The 24,095-nt window shown below is 33.2% G+C and overlaps 1 protein-coding gene across 1 annotated transcript in view; it reads left to right on the top strand.

Annotated features, from left to right (window-relative positions):
- The window catches only part of LOC143241033 (guanine nucleotide-binding protein subunit alpha homolog), a 29,927-nt gene extending 8,683 nt beyond the window's left edge, over window positions 1–21,244 (top strand). Inside the window, exon 3 of the mRNA XM_076484468.1 lies at window positions 15,397–21,244. Coding sequence (XP_076340583.1) covers window positions 15,397–15,972 — 576 coding nt within the window. The 3' untranslated portion in view covers window positions 15,973–21,244. The remainder of the gene's footprint in view (window positions 1–15,396) is intronic.
- The last annotated feature ends 2,851 nt before the right edge of the window (window positions 21,245–24,095 follow it).

Below are 24,095 nucleotides of genomic sequence, written 5' to 3'. Positions count from 1 at the left end.
TTGCTCTCTTTTGTCGTATGATGATGATTTGCATGTGAGATGCAGTCGAACCACATTGATTGGAGGAATTCGGGGCTTGTGGTATGTGAAAAAAAATGTTTGCATATACAGAAAAGCATTGAATTAAAATAGCTATTTTTGGGAATGCAGGTAAGTATCTATCAGAAATATGTTTTCAGTATAAGAAAATTATAACTTTCTTGGAAAAATGATTATAATAAATCAAAAACCAATTATCTTGCTTCTAGTTTATTTATAAACAAGTTAATTTATCAAATCAGACTGAGAATCTGTGAACTATAGAGAACTTGGAATTGCTTCAAACATAAGCAACATATCAATCAATTCAGATTTATATAATGTATGATGTGGGAATTTGAGCATGGATGAGTTATAAGCTCTTTTTCAAGTTTTGGTAATACTTGTACACTGTTTTTATGTTAACAAAGTTGATAATTTGATGTTTAAGTATTTTGTTCTCCTAAGACCTTAAGATTTATTTTCACCTATATAAAAACTGATTCTCAGCCATAACTGTTCAAGCATATCTTTGTTTTTCAAAGAAATGGCATAGCATAGATTAACAAGTTAATTTTTTTTATTATGTATGCGTATTGATGTGTTTGTCTTGACTGTGCACATAATCAAGTGCAGGGAAGTCTCCAAGTATTCTAGTGGTTATGTGTTGTGTAGATCACATGACAATCATTTGATTACTACATATCTTCAGCAGGAAAACATCCTTTCACAGAAGTCTGACATAAATGTTAGAACTTTTCTGACATTCACTGCCTTACTTCTGCAGCTACATATCACTGTTTATCCATGATAAACTTGGAGCAAATAGGATCAAATATGGAGGTTTTTTTAGCCAATGGGCAAACGTAGTAGTTGCCCAGGGCTCACCAGCATTGTGACTATAATAATATATGAAGTATATATGAAAAATAATAACTAGAAACCTGTTTTTAACAAAAAAATATTTTTTTTTATTTCCTTAATTCTTGTATCACTAATAAATTCAGTTTTTCAAGTTTTATGGTATTTTCGTAAAAGAGTGGCTAAGCAAGGATGGGAGACAGTAGGTTATACTCTGTTCAGTGCCTACCATTGTCTTACTTTTACTTTGTTTTTCTTTCTCTTTCATCTAAGAAAATCAGTGCAGTACCAGCAAGATCAAAATATTTATCACAAACAAGTTTTGAGTACTGGCTGTGTGTAAAGTGTACTACACTGCTTGTAGAAAATTAGGTAACCGAGGGCAATTGGGAGGTGGTGGTGCAGCCAGTTGTCTTCCCTTTAGTCAACAGTTCAATAACAACAGATAAGAAAAGTTAGCAGTGGATGCTGCTAGCCAGTTTTTCCCTCTAATCAACAGTTGAAAGTTAGTGACAGTGACAGACAATCTTAGCAGCTTTGCCATGTAAAAGACAGGATGAGAACGTTTGGTGATGGTATTTGATTTACTCCAATACCTGGGTTAATCAGAAATAGTTGGAAACACTAATTTCAGTGATTTAATTATTTTTGTAGTAATTGACCTAATCATCAGGTTTTGTTAATCAGTTGTTGGAATAATTGAAAACAGTAAAATTCAGAAATTTTAATTTCCATTAGTCCATGTACAGTTACAACAGAAAGTGTTTGTACCCCTGCATCGTGAGTAATTTTTTTCTCATAACTTAAAAAGTATAATGATTAGGATAATGTAAGTATAGTATGTTATAGATATTATACTAAAACACATCTACATAAATTTTTATATAAATTGAACATCAAATGAACTGTGTATAAACAAATAACCAAACATAGGAGGGGCAGAAAGCATTTGTGCGTCTACTTTAATGGTCAGTTGTGTAGCCTTTCAGGTGAATTACTTGGCACAATCTCTCCTCATAACCCTCCGTGATCGTTTGACATTACTCGACTGGTATTTTCTTCCATTTTTTTAACAGAAGGCCTCCAACTCTTGCAAGTTTTTTGGATGACGCTAATGAATCCTGGTCTTCAACTCATGCCAAATGCTTATATTGTTCCTCTGCAACCAGGATTGCACATATTTCGATGTGTGCTTAGGGTCATTGTTGTGCTGGAAGATCCAACGACACCCAAGCTGCAAGTTCCGAGCATCATTCATGATATAAGTGCCTAATATATCAACGTACTCTTCTCTTTTCATGATTCCGTTGATGCAGTGATGGCTGCCTACACCAGAAGAGCTACACCTGAAGGAACCCCATAGCATGATCAAGCCACCTTTGTGTTTAACTGTAGGTATGGTGTTGTTTGGAAAATTTCGTTCCCCCTTCTTATGGAAAATTTGCGTTCCCCTTCTTATGGAAAATATTGCGAACATAAAAGAACCTTCCTCTTGGTTCTCTCTGGAATTGGGAGGTTAGCAGTTGATCCTGTAAGCTTAAACTTGGCAATTATGCTTTGAACAGTAGATTTTGGCACAGTAAGTTGTGTAGCAATACCAGAAAGAGACACACGAGACTTGTATTTTGCAATATTCGTTTTTTTAAATCACTGGACAGTTGTTTCCTGTTCGCCATGATGATCAAGCAGATAATGACAGAGACGGCACTAAATTGCCGGAAGTACATTTTTTGCTGGCTAAATTCCAATCATTATGAACCCAGTGTCTAGTTGTGGAATGGTATAATGTAGTTTATTTGCCAAACTAAACAAATTTTTTACAGGAATATCAGTTTTTTCACACATTTGAAATGTACCAACACTTTCTACTCCTCCTATTTTTGGTTATTTGTTTATAAACAGTATATTTGTCGTTTAATTTACATAAACATTTATGTAGATGTGTGTTAGTATAATATTTGTAATATATTGTACATCTATTAGCCTAATCGTGATACTTTTTAAGTTATGAGCAAAAAACTACTCGAGACGCAGGGGTACAAACACTTTCTGTTGTAACTGTAAACATAATTTTTATTAATTAGTTAGGTTATATGACACTGAATGATTTGATTGCCCAGGTCTATTTGAGATCATATTTGACTTAATGTTGTTTGTATGCAGTTTCATAAATTATGGCTCAAATGCAGAATTACTTATAAAAAAAAAAGTGTCAATAATTTTTGTCTTTTGTAAAATATTAACAAAACCAGACCTATAATCACATTTCTGACTGTAATAAAAAAATTAGCTGGCTTTTCTAAAAACTTATTTGATGATTTATGGGAGTTCATGTGGTAACAAAAGATGTGTATTCATTTATCAGCACTTAGAATATTGTGACATATTTTGCAATAGAAATGAATCCAGCAGCCAAACCAGAAGTATAATTGAGTGAAACATGTATTATCTCTTTTGTATTTATTCTTTTATTGTCAGAGATTGTAGAAAAGGACAATAATTTTGTTAACATGTGACATTAAAATTAGCAGCTGTCCACCAACCAGGTACAAGTTAATTTGTTGTAGGATTGACATTTTTGCAATCTCCCAGTGATTCTGTGAGAACATTGTTTTTCTGGCTTAAATAAATATTCTGCACCCTCTTGTGTTCAATTACATAAGAAATTCTATACTCTCAAAGTCATGAATGAGTTTCTTCTTCTCTTTAACATTTTGACAAATTGTATAACTCGTAGCAGATTTCATTTAATGATCAAGGATTGTTGTACTGGACCACCAACATGAGTTTTTCCAGTAACTAGCCAAGTTGACCTGTTAGTGATCAAACCTTGAGCAGTGAACACAGTTCCCCAAAGTTAGACATTTCCATGGTTATGTGAAAATTATTGTGATTTTATATGAGGCTACATGGTTCAGCTTGTGCAAAAATAATTATATCTTACTTGTGGTTTGATTATTTAATACCTGTACCATAGTTTTCCAATTATAAATTGCACCATCTATAAGCCACATGTTTTACAAGTCTATGTTAAAAAAAATACTTGTGTATAAACCACAACTGTAGAACACGTTGTTCAGTTAGTTAAGCCTACATGAAAATATTTGTCATATATGTCACGTAATTTTTCATATCAGTTGCTTACTTCTAAGAAAGACATAAAATATGAGAGAAAAAAAGGAAATATTACGTTCCCAAGGAATTTCATCTCTTTAGTTGGCTTTCCCAGTTGGGACTGCATGGTCCATCTGTATTCTTTTAGTTATGACCAGTGAAGATGAACATATTGCATGGATTAAATTAGAAAAAACAACAGTTAAGGAATAAATGCATCTTTACATGAAGGAATGTAATCTTCCTGATAGCTTTACCTCTCTGCACATGTAATTTTAAGTAAAAAGTACTGTCAGTCAACTATATATATATATTTCTTTGCAGACATTTGGTGTCTGAATTATATAAACAAACAACATTGTTGTTAGTATTTGTTGATCTAACATGTTTACCCAAAACTTTATTGTTGTTTTTCTTTTGTGTCATTGTTTGTTTGTTGAAGAGGTTAATAATGTGTTAAACTAGACATTGTACTAATTCTCCTTTATAGTTGTAGGTTCATTCTTCTACACTTTGTAAATAGTAGACTTGTCAGTTCAGCATGATACTGCAGTTTTACAGTAATAAGTGGCAAGGAAGTTGTAAAGTATAATTTAACATTAATGGATACAGGAAGCAAGCAACACACTGGATCTTGTAAATAGTACATTCCTGTACATTATAACAAGTTTCTTCCTTTCAGTGATACCAGTAAGAACTTTTAAAGCAGAAAGTCAAGAAATGTCTGCTTTACATCAGTGGTTACAATAATGTTATTTATTAGAATAATTTAACTAAAACAACATTAATGTTTTAACACACAGAGTATTAAGAGACAGACCCCCCAAAAGTGTAAATAACTGTACACTTTAAATGTAACTAAGTGGTAATGAGTCATGCTGTAAGTGAATAAAACTATCTATTTTTGTTTGTTTCGTACCAACTGTAATGAATTCTGCATATATATTTATATCATGACAGGTATGGACCTTTTTAATGCACAAAACAGTACATGAATGTATGGAAATAAAATGTTGTTTTTGATTGCTTTATCACTTACCTTTCATAAAAATGGTAATCTCTAAGGAAATAGTAAATATTTTGATAATAGTAATATTATATAGCATGAAATGTTATTTTTGAGGGAAGTGCTGTAATTCTCTTTGTCAAATACACAACATCTTAATGGGAGAAAAATATTTCTTTAATAACAAAAGGGTGAAGTACAAATTTGTCACCCATTGTTTAAAATTCTGTTGACTATAGAGAATGTGATTGTTATTACATTTAGTTTCTCTACAACCATCTAATTAACAATTGATGTGCAGTCACCAAGTAAAACTAGTAAGGGTAAATCACTAGTCAACAAATATAAAACATCCTTGATGATGAGAAACCTATTTGAAATAAAAATGTATCTAAGAAGGTTGGTATGGGTATTAACACTTTTATTGATAAGGAGTGAATAACGTTTTGACCTTCCTAAGTCATCTTCAGGTTGACAAAGATTGCCGGGCACATCTCGGGGACAAGAGTACAAATGGGCACAGAACTGTAGAGGGCATTGCAGTGGGATGCCAAGCTATTAATTAGTATAGGTATAAAAATATTCCTTTATATTGGTTTAATTTTGGTTTTAGTTGATGTATAAGTAAGGTTTGTTTGATTTAGTATTTTGGTGTTTTCTATAGTTATGTTGTATTTATTTGACTTACAGTATTCAAAAACATGTAAAGGATTTTTTTTTTGGTGTTCTTTGAATCTGGTTTCCATTATTCTGCTTGTTTCTCCAATGTAGAAGTCATGGCTGTTGTTACATTGTATTTTATAAATAATGTTGGTGTTGTGTTTGTCAGTTTAGTTTTTGCATAGTATAAACTTTAGTCTTGTGCCTGGTTTTTAATAAATTTGGTGTTTACTGGAATGTTATGTTTTGTTATGAGTATTTTTTCACTGATGTCTGGAATGATAATTTTTGTTGTAATACATCTCAGTTTTCCTCAAAATAACTACAAGTTTATTTTTATACTAGATGGAGTAACAGTACCCTGGATGGAAGTTCTCTTAATTCATGATTAATGAAAGGTTGTCTTAGGACATGAAAAGTTGCTTCCTTTATATTAAATTATGAAAGGTGTAAAAATGCCCATAAAAACTGCAAAACGTAAAATCTAAAACTGAAAATTTGGATGTATCTTCCAATGGACCTGATGAACCTCCAAACTAAATTTGGTAAAGATCCATTTAAAGGCAAAGTAGTTATATGGATACACAGGAGACAGTACTGTTATATTTAGATAAATATGTTATATATATTTTCCGCTTGCTCAGCTATGTGTGTGTGTGTGTATATTTAAGAAGTGAAATAAACCACCACCTTTCTAAAACATTCGTACTCACTCGTGGCTTTCCTCCCAATGGGAAAGCAGGAAATTTACAGACTTACAATGCCAAAATCCAAAATTATATTCCTCAGTGTAACAGCAGAAAGTTTATCAACTTATAACGCTAAAGTACAGAATTTGATTCCACGGTGGAACAGCAGTATGTTTATCGATTTACAATGCTAAAATCTGGGGTTCAATTCAGAATGATGAATACAGCAGATATCCTGACATGGTTTTACCCTAAAATGAATAAATTTGTGGTTATTTGTAATAATACTACTTTTCAGTTAGCAGATTTCAGTGCATTAATTTATGAATGTATTTCAAAATGAATTATAAGAGAGTGGGCCATTATCAACAAGTCTGAATTCAGGTTGAACAAACCTAACTTGACTTACCAACCTCTTCTTAATATTCCAAGATTCATTCCAGATTTCCAGTAAGTTACATGGAACGCTGGTAGGGGATTACTTTTATAGTGTGTGAGTATTTGTTCAGATATGAAAATATTTTCTTGTAGTGTTGAACTGGTTTGGATAATACAGGGTGTTCAGAAAGTCACTGTGCAGCTTTGAAAGCAGCGATAACAACATTTATTCAGTCTATTTCAAGCCAGCAACTGATAGCGGTGTTTAGAAACAAAATAAGAAGGATCCAGGCCTGTATTGATGCCAACGGAGGTCACTTTCAACATTGTTTGTAATTGTCACTCATATTTACCTTCTGTATTCTATATTGAAACATGTCTGTTAATAAATATATAAGTGCACAGTGACTTTCTGAACACCTTGTACTTATAGGTCTGTATACTGTTTAGTGCAACATTTAAAATATATATTAACTGAAACTTTTTTTTTCACACAGCTAAGAAGGTCAGTATTAAAACAAAGCAATAAATAACCACTTTTATGTGTAAGTTGTCTAAGTACTTGTCTGAGGGTAATAGTTTTCCGAGTTATTTGATTCTGATAGAAGGTGTGTACATTTCAGTTTTTTACCATTGTGACTTGGACTTTGGTTGAAAATAATATTCATTAACGGTTTGATTTTGTTGTATATTAAATTTACTTACAGCTGATAACCTAAAATACTTTTGGAGTTTGAACAACATTACATACTGTTAGAGTTATCACTTGTTATTATTCAGTGAATGAACACTGAAATCCATGTTTTGCTGATGAAAAGAAATTATACAATTTAGTCTTCAGAATATTTTCCAGTTGTCCACTCCACCAACTAAACTGGTAACTTAAGTTTACCTCATTTTATGACAATTAGATATCATTTCGTGAACATAAGATCGTGGTTACAAACATTGTAAAAACAAACTGAGATCTTCTTAAAAGTTAAAACACTGCAATTTTAAGTAAAGAACCAAACATCAACAAGATACCTTTACTAAGCCTTAAGCAAATTCCAATTATGTGACTGTTTTGTCTTATACCACATGTATGTGTTTAGAGGTAAGCTACTGGTACCTGTATTGACTATTCTGGTATATTTTCATGCTTGACAGTAATTCTCTGCAGTGATATTCTGGCTCTGGTTGAGCAAACTGTAATGGATAATACCAGCTGCAGACCACCCTATAGTGACTGTAATCTTCTGTTGGTGCAACTTTGGCTTTGAGAAGTGTTTTGGAACCTCATCATAGTTGAATCATTGCAAAGATTGCTTTCTGTTCTCATAAAGAATCCACCTTTCATTGTAGGTGGCAATTTGATCAAGAAATGGGTCATTCCTGTTGTACAAAATCAGCATAAAGCAAAGTTAAATATGGCAGTTTTTCTGATTTTCACTGATTTCTTGTGGAATCCACTTGTCAAGCTCTCTCTAATGTGCTTGAGATGGTCCAAAATTGTGGAAATGCTAACACCCAGTTCTTGCACCATTTCTCAAACAGTTTGGTGTGGGTTTCTTTCCACTGATGCTCTTAGTTGGTCATTTTCAAGTGCAGATGGACATCCTCTGCCCTCCTTATCTTCAAGACACATACCACCATTACAAAACTTTTGGAACTAACATGGTACTGTACTTTTGGAGGTGATTTCTTTGCCCCATTCTTTGTTGCAATTGTGAGATGTTTGCAATGCATTATGCCCAAGTTTGAATTCATGCAAAAAAGTAAATGATGGTGCAACTTTTCTTCATCATTAATTCTAAGGGTCTGAAATATTGAAAATAAAGTTTTAAAAAAGGGTAAAAGCTCTAGTGAATAGAAGAAACCTTTAATTTTTCAATGGTATATATGAAATCATAAAAAAACAGGTTTCTTATCCCTATAAATGACTAAAATTTTAATATAAAAAATCTGCCATTATTTTTTGAACAACCTAGTATATACATGTGTGCTTGTATGTATGTATATAGGGTTTGTTTACCCTGCTCTTTAGTACATGAATTCATGTGACATTGTTTCTTTACATCAAAAAGTGTTTGTGGTTCTGCCAAACCTTTGGACTTTAGAGTTGATTCAGCCCATTTACACAGCTCCCTTTCCATTTGTTCCTCACCCATTGTCTCACAATCTGTGTTCTTTTTCCCCTCAGTGGAATACTGTTTCTTGCTGGTGTCAGTCAGAGGCAGCTCGGACTTACTATAGGATATCATCAAAGAGGAGATCCTTTTTATAAGGAGTTTATTCTCACCTTTTTTGTCATTCCCGAAAAATTGGGAGAGAGGCAGCTTGGTACCCAGTTTTTGTTTTATTGTATTTGAACCACTTCCTCATTGTCCTCAAGCTCATCATGGAATTGTACTTGACTCTTCACCGGGTTTTTCACTCTTGTTTGTGGGTAAATGTGGTTGGATACATATCCACTTATTTCCATCTCCAAAAATTTTCTTTGTTTTGTTCGTCTTGGATGTGCGTTTCATTTTTAGGCTTTCCCATTCGGAGTTGCCTCAGCTTCCTGTGTGTTTTGCCAAGTGGTCTGAATCTTTGCTTGATTGCTTCTTTCCCGGGTCTTCCATTTACATCATTATGTGGATGACTGTTTACTTCTAGCTTCCTTGCTGGCCAACTCTGCCCTACATACTAAGTTTCTTCTTTGGGAATATGCCTGGATGGGTTGGCGTATCAAGGTAGGGGAGTTATTCCCCACACTTATTCAATTTCTAGCTCTTATTGGTATGTTTCTTCCCTCATTTCTCTGTTGGGTCCAGCCTTCTCTCCTTCAGTTGAGAGCAATGGAATGTCTCATATACAACATCTTCTATTCTCCTATATTCTCTCTTCCTTCTCTACATAAGGTTTTATCTCATTTGTGGACATGGGCTTCTCTCATTGCCCTCATTCCTCTTGTTCATGCTCATATGTGCCATCTTTATTTAGTAGATTTCAATCATCCAATGGTGGCTTGTTCAGGTTCACTTGGATGCTTCTCTTACCCTTCCCTTCACTTACAGTCCAAGTTTGAATGATGGTTACTGCAGGGGTTTTCTTTTCCTTCTCTTCCTCATCTAGATTGTCACTTTTTGTTTTATGAATGAATGTTCCCTTTCCACTTAAGAAGCATTTCTCTACTCTTGAGAGGTTTCATGGTTGGAATCTCTTTTCAAATGAGGTTTCCATATCAAACTTCTTGCTCTTCATCAGTCATTACATACCTTCCTATTGATTTTTTTGGGACTAGGTGATGATGATCCACTCTATGGTAGTTTCCTATATCACTAGGCATGGGAGAACCTGGTCAGGAGACCTTTATTTTCAAATTTTGGATTTTCTATATTGAACCCACTGCCATGATATCATCTTGTAGACATGCCTTATTATGGGTGCTCTGAATCTGGTTATGGATTGGTTACCCCATTCCAGCATGATTCTACTAATGGGGTAATCTTTGAATCTTCTAATTTTTCAGAAGTTGTGTATGCTTTTGGATGTCCTTGATTTGGATGTTTTTGTCTCTTATCTCAATAAACAATTTCCCTGCCTTTGGTCTTCTGTTTTTCATCTGTTGGTGAGAGAAGTGGGTACTCTGTGTCAAGATTGGAGAAATTACTACCTCTATGCTTTTCTTCCTATTTGTCTTCTTCCTTGTGACGTATCAGTAGTTCAGACTACTACATGCTGAACTCTGGCTTGGCATGGCCAGATGGTTAGGGCACTTGACTCACAATATAACAGTCATGGATTCATAGCTCTGTCCCACCAAACATGCTTTCCCATTCAACCATGGAGGCATTATAATGTGATGGTCAATCCTACTATTCATTGGTAAAAAGACTGGTCCAAGAGTTGGTGGTAGATGGTGATGAATAGCTGCATTCCCTTTAGTACAACATTGCTAAAGTAGGGACAGCTAGAACATATAGCCCTGGTGTAGCTTCGTACAAAATGCAAAGAAAACCAAATCATTCTGCTAGTGGCACCATATTGGCTGGCTCTAACATGGTTTCCACTTTTGCAACAGCTTTCGATGTTGTCTCCCTTTTCTCTGCCTTTATTGGCCACAATTTGGTGTGAATCATCCATCCATACATGCACTCCATCTTCACATGTAGCATTTTTCTGGTCCTTCACGTGGAGGTCAGGACTTTTCAGGCATTTATCTCCCTTTGTTTCCCATCCAATTCATCCTTCCCCTTTGACAGTTTACCAATTTATGTGGTACACTTCACACTTGGTCATTCTTCAATTGCTATCCTTTTTCACTTGGCTTTATGACTGTGACCTTTCAGTTTCTTTGGTAGTGAGTTATAGGGTTAACAAAATTTGCTTCTGTGTTCCAGTCTCATGTACTGTCTATGTTATTTTGCTCATCCTCCCAACCCTACTTCTCACCAGGATTGGAACATCAGTGTTGTCCTTCATGCTCTTACTCATCTTCTGTTTGAACCTTTATAGTCATGTTTATTATATTACCTTTCTTTGTTATCCCTGTTCCTAATACTGTTGGCATGTGGTCACTGTCTTTCTGAAGTGATTACAATTTTTGGTTCCATATTAATGACCAGTCCTTTCTGCACAAAAATTTGGCTGTTCAAGAGAGTAATTATGATTTCAATCCTCATTGCTTTTCCTTCATCTCCCACCTTCAGGACTATTCCAGTCCTGACCAACTCTTTTTGCTCAGTTAGGTCCATTAGATCATATATAACACACATTGCATATTTTTATGGTTCCCAGGTCCATTTGTTTCTTCATTGGTATAAAAAAAACTCTACTTTTCAAAATAGGATATAGTGGTCACACATTGGACTGTCTCTAATACTGTGGTCTTCTGGACTCCAATTTATTTTTGCCCTTTCTTGTTGTCATTCCCATTTCCCAGTTTTTAGCCACTGGATGGCAAACCTTGGAGGCTAGTCCTCTTGAGTGAAGCAAAATACCAGTTAGTTCAAAGTATGACAGTGACATTCTGCTAGTATCAATGGTATGACACCATTCTTGCTATAGATTTGATGTACAATTCCAGATGACACCAGATCCTGGTTGTAGCACTGTCAAATCTTGCTCTATATATAAATATTGCTCTTTGACCCTTTAGCTGAAATATTCCTTCTTCCTATACTGTCCTCCAGATATCAGTTTCTGGTTTGGTCAAGTGTTGGTTTGAGACAATCTAGCCACACAAGTCCTCACATATGTTTGACTAGTTCCCTCCTTCTACTGTTGATTGGATGATAAATTCCCAATGTCACCAGTTTTTGGACTGAAGATTTATCCCAAATTGACATCTCTTTTTATCTTCCTACCATCCACTAGATATTGATTCATATTGGATCAGGTGTTATTTGAAACAGGATAAAACATAGAATTATCCTTATGTGTAAGGCTAGGTTCTCTGTTCTTACAGCAGACTGGATGTAACATTCCCATTGCTGCCAAGCTTTATACTAGAGATGAATGCCTTCTGAGCTCTATTTACATTTTGCTATCTGCTGTATGTCAGTTCCCTGTGGATACAGAGTGGGTTGTGTTGGAGGTGCACACATGTTGGATTCTTGTAGAGGGCCTACTACCATGGACCTGATGTACCGGATCAGATGTGGCCAGGTGTTGGTTGAGGTCAGACTCCTATTTACAATTTGTTGCACTCTAGCCACTCAAGACTTGAGGAGGTCTCTTTCCTGTTAAACATTTAGGAGCTTCTTAATGTTTCTGTTCTTTAGGTTTTTGTGACACATTCCTGAAAGCTGATGAGCATAGCTGGCTCAGAAGTGATGCAGTCTTCCGATGATGTGATTTTTTCATTCCTTACCATAATCATGGTTTTTCTTCAGGCATTTTCTCAAAGAGGATCATATTCTCACCATCCCTTCTCCAGTTCTAGCTTTTTGTGAGAGGAATTAAAATATATCAGAAGTTAACATTTTCCAAAACTGAAAATTTATTTCTGATAGATACTTATCTCTACTCACATTTTTCACCTGTTCTCCCACTTCTAGTGTGACTTAGTTCAATTAGTTCTGACCAGTCTCAAAATAATTTGGAAGAAGTACATGATTACAGAGGGTACTAGTAATGATAGAGGATAACTTTGTGCTCCTATTGGTGGAGGATGCTATGACTGCATGACATGATAATATACATGGTAATATGCAGAAAGAAGTGAAAGTTTCAAAGCTTTTGGCAAGGAAAATAATTTGTGCCAATAGAGAGCCATACTAGTAGAGAAATTTTTTGTGAGATGAGATAAGTTTCTGTCAAAACTACATTTTCAGCTTTAAAAAATGTTAACTTTTTCAATTCACAAACAAAAGGAACATTTGAAGAAACTATTAAAAAATGTTAAACCTTTATATTTACTCTACTAAACTTTATAGCTGTTTTATCAGTAAATGATCAAATCACTTAATATGGCATCACAATAAGATGGCAATCAAGACCTGTTCAAAATTAGAGAGTAACTTGAAAATCAAGAATAATTGATAAAAGTTTGAGGGGGAGAAGTTTTTCAGATGGGCAGAAAAACTTTAAAAATCAAAAGGTGATTTGGTTTGTTTACAGGCAAACTCTTCATAGCTGTTTAGAAATGAAATTGTGAACTTTTTTATAATTTTTCTTCATTAATTATGCTAAGCAATGTCGGAAAATGACAAAATTATTGATTCTGAAATATTTTCTAGTTAAAAATTGTTGAAATATGGCGAGAATTAAGATAAAATTGACTATAACATTTCTGTCTCAAAAACATTTATGAAATGGCAAAAATCCCAAAAGAAACTCTGCCTTCAGACTTCTGGTTCACATCATACAATCAAGCTATGCAACTGTACTCTTTAACATGAGAAACAATAAAGACTTGCTTACTTTTCACTTGTTGCAACAAAACTGTGTACGTGTTATCCCAGATAATTTGGTATTGTTATAGATGTTCATAAACATGTTTACAAAAGGTTTTTAGCCTTAAATATTGTAATTATAGCTAAACAATTACCTTAACACTTGTAACCAACATAGAGAATGAATAAAGGTAAATATTTTTCACTTAGCTTGGATTAAAACTCAAATAGATTAAATATTAAAATAACATCAATGTTTTTTTATAAAATAAAACTTTTAACAGTTACAACTTTATTGTTCAAAGCTTCCAAACCATTATGGAATAAATAAGAATAAAAATAGAGAAAGTTTAAACATGTAGTTTAGTATTAGTATGTTATAAGTCACAACAATGTAACTTCCCATGCAAATCGTAATGATACCAGCTATTATTTTGAAAAGTTAGTTATACAACACTAACCAAATTTTCAATATTCACACATGAAATATGTTCTTTAGTTGATTACACACAGTGAGGTTATCCAGTGATTTTGTTACTTATATCTTTTGTTTTTAATAGTGTGATTGATATCATAGAAAAAACAACTAAAAATATATATTTCTAATTTTGTAATTAAAATTAGATTGTTATGGTTATATTTAATTGTACGTATAGAAAGATTATAGCATTAGTTCATAAACAAATCTCTATTTTTCAAACTTTTTTAAATGTTGGTATTTGTACAGTCCTACCACTCGCATTTTAACTTATTTTCTACATTAACAATGTGAAAATATCCTTCTGTGAGAATTCCAACTTCTAAACAACAAAACACCTGTTTTGTAAGAATTCTTTCTTATAAGAACATCAGATGCCGTAAACAATACTAAATTTGAAGAAAACAAGTTTGTATACATTGTTACAGTGTCCAGAAGAAAAGGCTTGAATATGTACCATAGTAACATTTGTAAGACATTAAGTTGTGTTTGCTTAAAGTAATCAGTTATTGGTCGAGGACTTGGCGGGATTGCTGTAGACTCCAGCTGTGTTGATTTTTTAAAATAATTAAAAATTAATACCCCAGACAAATAAAAACACAGGTGACTGTTTTTGCCTTTCATTCTGCTATTATGTGATAATGTAAAGATGTCTGGTTGTAATTTATTAATTTCTAAAAAGAGAGGGGTCTAGCCCCCATATCCTCTAGATTCATAACCTGTGTTTATACAGCATTAAAGAATACAGAATGGAGGGGAATTTTTTTTATGAACATAATTTAACAGTTTTAATTTATTTAATCATTTATGTACTTGTCCTTAGCAGTTTTAACAGCTCTTCTTAAATCATGTTTCCATTTTGTATGACATATTTTGATGTGACTAAATGTATATCATAAAGCTGTGTGATAACTGTACCTGTTCTGTTACCTATCATGGAGAAAATTACTTTAAGCAACCTTGCGTGTAGAGGTATTTTGTTTAGAGATTAAACCACTGAAATTAAATTAAATATTGTTATATACCCTTCAGAATTCTGGTCACAAACAAAATTTTAACCCTTGGTCAAGAAATTGCTGATGCTGTGGTTGTTGCTTAGCAACATTTAGAAAGTTAACAAATTCAAATATGCAGTGTGTAATAAGATGTACTTACTACATGCATAACAGATGCTATCTTCTAATTTGTTAATCATGATTTTTACTTGGAGCATTATTTCTGAAAACAGTATTTTTTTATATTTTCTGTAATAAATAATTATTTTTTTTTACCAGATGAAAGAAATTAAGGTAGAATTTAATAGTGGATACTTTTTTTCTTTTTTCTTAGGACTATATTCCTTCACATCAGGATATTCTTCACGCCCGGAAGGCCACTAAATCTATCAACGAGTTTGTGATCTATATCAACACAGTTCCTTTTCGTTTTGTGGATGTTGGAGGACAGAGATCTCAGAGACAAAAATGGTTCAAGTGTTTCGAAAGTGTCACCTCCATTCTTTTCCTTGTGTCTTCCAATGAATTTGATCAGGTTCTATTAGAGGATAGGTACACTAACCGTCTTGTAGAGTCACAGGACATCTTTGACACCATCGTAAATAACAGGTGTTTTGTAAATGTCTCATTTATTCTCTTCCTCAACAAAACTGACCTCTTGCAAGAAAAACTTGAAAAGCGAGAATCAAACATTGCCCATTACTTTACAAGGTTTATAGGAGACCCCCATAGACTAGAAGACATTCAATTATTTTTACTTAAAATGTTTGAAGGTGTCATAAGAGACAAAAGAAGGCACATCTACCATCACTTCACCACAGCTGTTGATACAGAAAATATCAAAGTCGTCTTTAATGCCGTACGAAACACAATTCTTCAGAAAAATATTAACCAATTAATGCTACAGTAGTTTGACTCCATCATTAAGCTTAGATATTATCAAAGTAAAGACAGAGTTCAAGAAGTCCTACAAGTCAGATTTGTTTCAAAATATTATTTTTATATTAGTCCTTCTAAAGTTACCAAAAAGTTTGATAATAACTAAATAATTTTTTTTGCTTAATTAACATATCTAAGGGGGCTTCTTTGCAATGTGTGTGTGTGTGCTGTAATTTTTGAATCCATGTAATGTTAAAGCAGGTTCAAAAGGAGGACATGCATAGTTTATTGCTATCTTATGATAACTATATTTTGTACCTGTGATTTTTGAAAAGTTATTAACTCTGCCACAATAATATAAAACCTGTTGTTAAATCAAAATGTGATAAAAGAAGTGTTATTTAGTGAAATTATTTATGTATTTTCCATTTTCTATCCAATACAGTTTGATCTTCTTTGAGAATCCATAGAAATAATTAGGATTGTTATTAGGGAAAAGAAGTGTTTGGCTAGCAATTTTAGACCAGATATTTCAGAGTGGTTTGGATAAGATCAGGTAAAGCCTCAACCTTTCATTGATCTCCTTATAACAGTTTTAATTCCTTCTTTATGTATTGAGTTTTTGTCTTGTTGTAGCCATGTTTGCTTGCTTGTAAAAACAAGTTATTTTTAAGGTAAAGGAATTAGGATATCTTTTTCTGGTGTGTATAATGTTCAGTTAAGAGTAGCATCATAATTTATAGTTGCTTTACCTTGTTGTTTACTAGAGATATAACCATTTTCTGTTTACTGTACTATTTAATGGACATGTTTAATGTATATTTGATGGTGGGTGTTTCGATATTACTCTGTATTTTTGCTTATTATGATTGTATATAGTAGTGGTCATCTATGTTAAAATATCATATATGGAAATTTTCAAGGCTACACATGTAATTATATATGTTAATTATACTATAAATTATGTGTGTTAATTATACTATAAATTATGTGTGTTAATGTTTGTCTTCTTGGTAATTATTTTTTTTTCCACCAGCAACATTGTTCAAGCATTTCTATTGTTTTACTTTGTGAAGATTACTCAACCAAGTAGGTCATTTTCATGAAGCATCACCATTTACCAGTTGAATATGTGAAGAGTAATAAGTGTCTAATAAAGACAAAACTAACTGCAGGTTTACCAACTCTCCTTGTTGTTCTTACAGGTTTAAATAGTATGTTTGGTTTTTGAATTAAATGTCTAACATATGAATTTAGGTTCAGTATGAAGGTCAACAGGTACAGAGCCAGCAAGCAAACATTTATCCACGAGTAGCAGTTTAGATGTTGTTGTTTTTCTTATCTGGAGGACTTTTTTTTTTTTTTGTAAATGTTCCAGATGTAGAACAGTGTAATCATCTTGGATGTTGGCAAGGTTTATTCAACCCACTACCCACCATTATGAACTCTGATACTAACAAGATTACAGTAGGTGTTTTCAACGTAATAACTTATTTTGATAACAGGTTCACTTATCCTTTTCTTAAGCTGGGAATTTTTGCTTTGAATATTGTTTCAGTGTTGTCTGAATTATTCAACTTTTGTTTCTTATTGAATCCTGTTTGTTTTAATTGCACTAACAAGTTGTGGATTTTTCACTGTTCACTGAATTGTACAACTGGTCTTTGCTATGTAATTGTTGATTGTATCAACAAACTATGGATTATTTCACTGTTAACTTAGTTATCTAACTGTTTGTTATTGAATCCTGTTTGTGTCAACTGTGTGAAGAAAATGTGGATTATTTCTCATTTGACTGAGTTTTCCAACTGTCCTTTGCTGTTGATCCCACTTGGATTACTTTTGCTAACAAACTGTGGGTTATGTCACAGACATTTAATTAATTATGTATTAATCAAATGGATTGTATTTAAAACTTGTTGATTGTGAATTGTATTTATAAATTGTATATTATTATAATGAATATTGAGTGCAACCTATGTATAGATTTTAACATTGAGCATTTAGTTTTACTTTTATGAACAAAAAGTGGATTGGTTACAGTAAACACTTGTTGAATATCTTTAGTAAATTGTGGGTTATTCTACTGGTTGCAGATTAACTATTAAGTATGTTAACAAAAAGTTGATTTTTTAACATTGGATTGTTACACTAAATATTCATTAGTTGTTTCTGTTAACATAATAGATGGGACTGTTATACCAAACATTGGTGAACTGTTACATTCTCTCAAACTGTTGGTTGTTACATTGGTCAGGTTTTAAGATTATGTCAACATACTTTGGATTGTTACACAGACTGTTATTTAATTATTTGTGTTAACTTATGGATTGTCACATTGATCATTAGGCAAGTATTATACTGTGTGAAGAAACTTTGGATGTGCTATATTGCTGTTTAAATAATAGTTGACAATGAAGAGCTATGAGTTTGAATAAATTGATACAAACTAGCTAATATTTGGTTTAGCTAATTGATTGCGTATATTAGCTCTCTTCTCATTTTGATGCAAGTTCCAGGAGTTGTTAACACTTTGATTTCTTAATTTTAACTATATTAAAACAATACTAAGAAATGTATGATGGGACCACTAGGTGCACACAGTGTATGGTTATATTGTATACACAATGCAGCAGCACCTAAATATTACTGACTTTTCTTGTAAATCTTTTCTCTTGGTGATGCTTGAACTTTACATACTGCAGTGAATACTAGTCATGTAAAGACACTGTTCTTTTAAACATTGTAACTTTGCAACACTCAACAAAGTGTAGTTAGCCATCAGGTGTTTGTGTTTTTTGTTGTTTTTTCTTTTTTAAATTATTTAGATGTGACAGTACACCATAGCTTGTAGTAATGTTTGTTGTTATTTTCTTTTTTGTAAATTATTTAGATGTGACAGTACACCATAGTTGGTAGTAATGTTTGTTGTTATTTAGATGTGACAGTACACCATAGCTTGTAGTAATGTTTGTTGTTATTTTGGTACAATTAAGTTGATCTTTTTTTTTTTCTGTTGTTGAAATAACAACAATCACAAGGTGGCTATAGATTAGTTTAAGTGAAAGATAAACTAATGTCTAGTATTCAAAAGGTTTTGAGGCTGATACAAATATCATGCTGTTAAAATCTATAGAGTACAAATATGTTGGCCTCATCAGTAAACACAAGTCAGAGAATATTCTAGACATACGAAGAATATCCTAGACTGATTAGTAGGAATGAAAAAGATATTCCAGACTGATCACTAGACAGATATCAGATGATATTCCAGACTGATCATTAGACAGAAATTAGATTGCACTATGTAACACAAATTTTGTTTCTGGATATAATGTGTTATTTCTTAATTGCTTATGTTGTAAAAGTACAGAAAATGGCCATTATTCCTTTCAAACTTTGCTTTTGTGACCTGGATAATGAAATTTAGAAATTAACCTATTTTCTATGTAAAAACGGGCAAATTTGTACATTTTCATTTACATTAGGTCTGAATAAAACAACATATGAATCAAGATTTACATGTATTTATACTAAAGTTATATTAAAATGAACAAAAGATTTTAGAAGTGAGTAGTTTTTCGAGATTTGCTACTGTAAGGTAATTCACTTTTACATATCAGCCCCCAAATATAGTCTCCCATCATGTTTTCATTATTTGCTCCTTGGTAGTGGCATTCAAAGTCCAGTATGTCTTAGCAGAAGTGCTCAATAGCCACCTTGTAACATTTAGATGGAGGTACTAATTTTGGATTAAGTGTTTTTAAATTTACTGTTTAGAATTGTGAAGATGTTGAAGTACATGGTGTCAAGCAGGGGAACTATTAAAAAATCTATTAATGTAAATTACTAAACTTATTCATGTCTCTTTGATATCAATTGAACTGTATGTGTTCCCTGTTCCTGTATTACAGATGTTGTATGTAAAACAACATTGAAACAAACAGCCAAAGAATTATATTTACTTGTCACATTGAGCTAAATGTTTGTATGTTTATATTCTTACCATTGAATTTTTCAAAAGTTTTATAACACAGACACTGCCAGTAAATTCATTAAGCTTCTGCTTCTGTGTATTTACAAGACACTAAACATACCTGGCAAATTAGTTTTCAGAAGTTTTGTGGATTAAAGAAACCATGAATAGTTTAGTAACAGCCATTTATTACATCTTGTATTATATTCCTTTGATATACAGAACAGTATTTAAATAATTTCATACCAGATAGGTAAAAATAGTGTGGTTTAAAAATTATATCAGAATTTATATATTCTCAGACACATTAACATTTTGTGAGAAATGTAGCTAGGCATGTGTATGAATAGTTTCTTTTCAGTATCTTTGCATAACACCTGTTTGACCTATGGTCAAACTACTTTATTATCCATATTTTAGACTCTTTAAACATCTTTTAAAGCTATCTTTCATCTTTATGTTTATCCATCAGCCTGTGTACCCACATTATTATAATCCATTGAGTATGCATGTACTACCTTATTGTATTGTTTTTGTTTTAATACTATTTGGTTTTTTGTTCAGTATATTAAAGAATGATCATTTCATTAATTTATGAAACAACAGTGGGATTTTCCAGCCAGTTGTTTCCAACTTGTTGTGATCTTGAGTTTTTCACATACAGAACATTTAATATCCACATGCACCGAAAAGAAGGAAAAATTTGTACTTTTTAAGTGCTGATAGTGGAATTTGTGATGAACTGTGACAGAGCTATCATTTCAGTAAACATAAGGAATTCTCCAGCAGCTTGGAGTGTTCTGGTTATAATATCCATATTTGAGAAGCTTGTCTTCCTCATACTTATTCATCAGAAAGAAGGCCCAACTCTGACCTCTGAGAGAAAAGTTCCAGCCATGATTTTGGCTAGAAAATAAACATAAAACATATGAACCAAAGAGTTTATATTGTTTCATAAGTTGTAACCTCTTACTGACTGCCAAAATATGAGAATTTTGAGCACCTCACTACAAGTACTGTGAGACAGAAAGACAGTGAGTGTTACTATTTGATATTTGGTCCTATAACAGCATCTCTGCCTCAGTATTCTACAACTGTACTCAGGTTACTCAGTGAACAAATATATGTATTCTTAGTGTGGAAGTTGAAATTAGTATTTTTTTTTAACTTGTATAATTAATGAAATCTGGGTCAGTCTTTCAAAGAGAATGTTATCACTCACTTTCAGATATAGTTGGATGTAGAAATAATGATTATATTTTTTTTGTAAGAGTTCTGCTTCTTGTATGAATTTAGCAACCGTATTAAAATAAATGTTTATAGCAGTTACTTCCAGTCTGTGACTGATTTTTATTTCTCTATAAACAGGAAACTGAAGGTACTTCAGTTTAATTAATAAAATAGAGTTGAGTGTATATAATCTGTAATGTAAGTTCAGGGTTTATCGTATATTGCAGTAATCCTGTCGTAATAGTTATTTCTATGTATACTTCTGGACTGAAGATGAACTGACCTTTACAGTCTAATGAGCTTTAAATGACTAAGATAGTAATAAAAGCTGAGAAGTGTGGGGATTTGTCGGATCTCGGATTGATTTTTTCTGAATTCCAAGTGAAGTATTACTTCTTTTTTACTTTCAACACAGTTAAAGATACAATGATTGAAATAGTGAACAAATACATAAGAACTTTTAAAGACAGTCAATGGCCACAAAAACAGACAAGTGAGCTTCTGAAAGTGTGGCATTAATTAAAGTATAATGATTTATTGCCAGGTAGTTTGGGCGCTTGATTTGCAATCTGAGGGTCGTGGGTCTGAATCCCCATCTCATCAACAGTGCTTGCCTTTCCAGCTGTTGGGGTATTATAATGTTACCATCTATCCAACTGTTCATTGGAAAAAGAGTTGACAATGGGTGGTGTTGACTAGCTGCCTTCCCTCTAGTATTTCTCTGCCAAATTAGGGATGACTAAGGGTGATATTCCTCATGTAGCATTTCACAAAATTTAAAACAAACTCGGTGGCAGATTTAAGGCTGTGTGGGCCCTACCTACCATGTAATTTTTACATAGAATAAAATTATCAATGGACCCCATTAAATCCATGGGCCCTGGGACTGAACCTCCTCTAGCCCCACCTAAATATGCCACTAAAGATTTTACAAGAATTTGATATATGTTCAAACTTTAACTTTATCGAGTGTTTCAGAGAGAAACCCATAGACACTTCCATCACAATGACTAGAAACCTGTTAATTCCAAATGAAGGTCTGGCATGGCCAGGTGGTTAAGGCATTCAACTCATAATCTGAGGGTCATGGGTTCAAAGCACCAGCACACCAAACATGCTTGCTCTTTCAACCGTGAGGGTGTTATAATGTGATGGTCAGTTCCACTAATTGTTGATAAAAGAGTAGCCCAAGAGTTGGCAGTGGATGGTGATGACCAGCTACCTTCCCTCTTGTCTCACACTGCTAAATTAGGAACGGCTAGCTCAGATAGCCCTTGTGTAGCTTTGCACGAAATTCAAACCAAACCAATTCAAATGACACTCTACTCTAAAAGTGTGATTTTATGTTTTATTCTGTGACATGACAAAACTACAACAGAAAAACAATGTAATGTAGGTAATAAGTGTTGGATAATTAATATAATTAATACCACTAGAAGCAGAGTGTTGGGAGAAAGAGACTTGTAGGTTGTCTGTTTGCTTGTTTGTTGAATTTCTTCCCAAGTTACTCAATGGCTATCCGCATCAGCTGTCCCTAATTTAGCAGTGATAGATTAGAGAATATGTAAATAATAAACGATACTACTGCTAAAACTCGCACCTTCTGGTTAACAAAAACCTTTGAATTACTTAAGAAAGTAGAATTGTTGTTCTCTGTTTTATTTTGATAAAAGTGTTAACATCCATACCAGCCACCCTGAGATAACATTACAGCCATATGTTTATTCAAGAGAAAACCCATCGAAAGAAACTGAGAAACGTATTAGGTAAAAGTAAATAATCTTCCATGAGCGGGGACAAAATGGAACCACAACGTTCGTGACTACTTCTGTTGGGGAGAGAATTTATCAGATTTCTCTCTCTATAAACTAAACCCCTGCCATGTTCGTTTCGTTTCAGGCTATGTACTATATCCACCGCGAGGAATCGATTCCTAGATTTTCAAGTTCTAAGTCCTTAGACTGTTCAATCAGGAGACATCTGTGTTGGAATTAGAACTAATAATGATTGCCCAGGTCATAGGTCTAAAGGCCTCGTGTACAGCTGACCCTTATTTAGAATTACTGAACGAAGGAAAGGGTACCAGCAAGCAGTAGCCGTTCCTACAAAAGGACTTGTCAATAGCATAGGAAAGAGTTGCAAGGTTAGGGTACTTAGCGAGACAGGCAGGTTTTACAATGAGAAGTTGAAAATGTATAGAGCTGCTAAATGCATCTCAATCTAGGAAGTTTCGGGGGTGGGGGATACCCCACAGAAAATTAATAAAATATAATTTACAGTTGTTACTAATATGTAAGTCAGACACGTAAACTGAGGGTTCTACATCACTCCCAGGTCTGACGTCACTGTTTTTCTCACTTATTGAACTGATTAACGAGATTATTTGATACACTATATAACTTGACACTGTAGTTACTGGAAAACGTTGGTCTCTTATATTCGCAGTTTACCGTCATAAATAGAATTACATGCATTTGCAGCTGTTTATACAGTACCTGTGTCGTCATAACGTTGCTACTAGATCGTAAATGAAAACTTGACCACAATTAATGGGCCTGGCATGTTACTTAACAGAGCACAGGAAGTAATAAATAATTTTAAATCTTTTGTAAAACCTGACATGTGGGCTTAATAAGATTCGAGAAAATGCAATAATAATAATAATAATAAGACTTAAATAGAAAAGTTACTAACAACATAAAGTAATCGACGTAATGTCATACTATATATGAAACTGCTATATAGGTATTATTAACCGTATGAAATGAAAGGTTTTAACTCCTAGGAGGTAAAACCAGTTGTGGTCAACACACTGAAGTGGTTCGCTCTTACCCCAAACAACTTCACGTCTACACTTTAGTTATTTCAGAAGATTTAAGATCTTTAAACCTATAATGTGTAGCAAAAATATTGGTGAATTTCTCACAGAGTTGAATGAATTTTGTGTT

The sequence above is a fragment of the Tachypleus tridentatus genome, chromosome 13, assembly GCF_004210375.1.
Source record: "Tachypleus tridentatus isolate NWPU-2018 chromosome 13, ASM421037v1, whole genome shotgun sequence".
NCBI classification, from domain to species: Eukaryota; Metazoa; Arthropoda; class Merostomata; order Xiphosura; family Limulidae; genus Tachypleus; species Tachypleus tridentatus.
The sequence above is the reverse complement of the archived record's forward strand: the minus strand, read 5'-3'. Positions and strand labels throughout refer to the sequence as shown.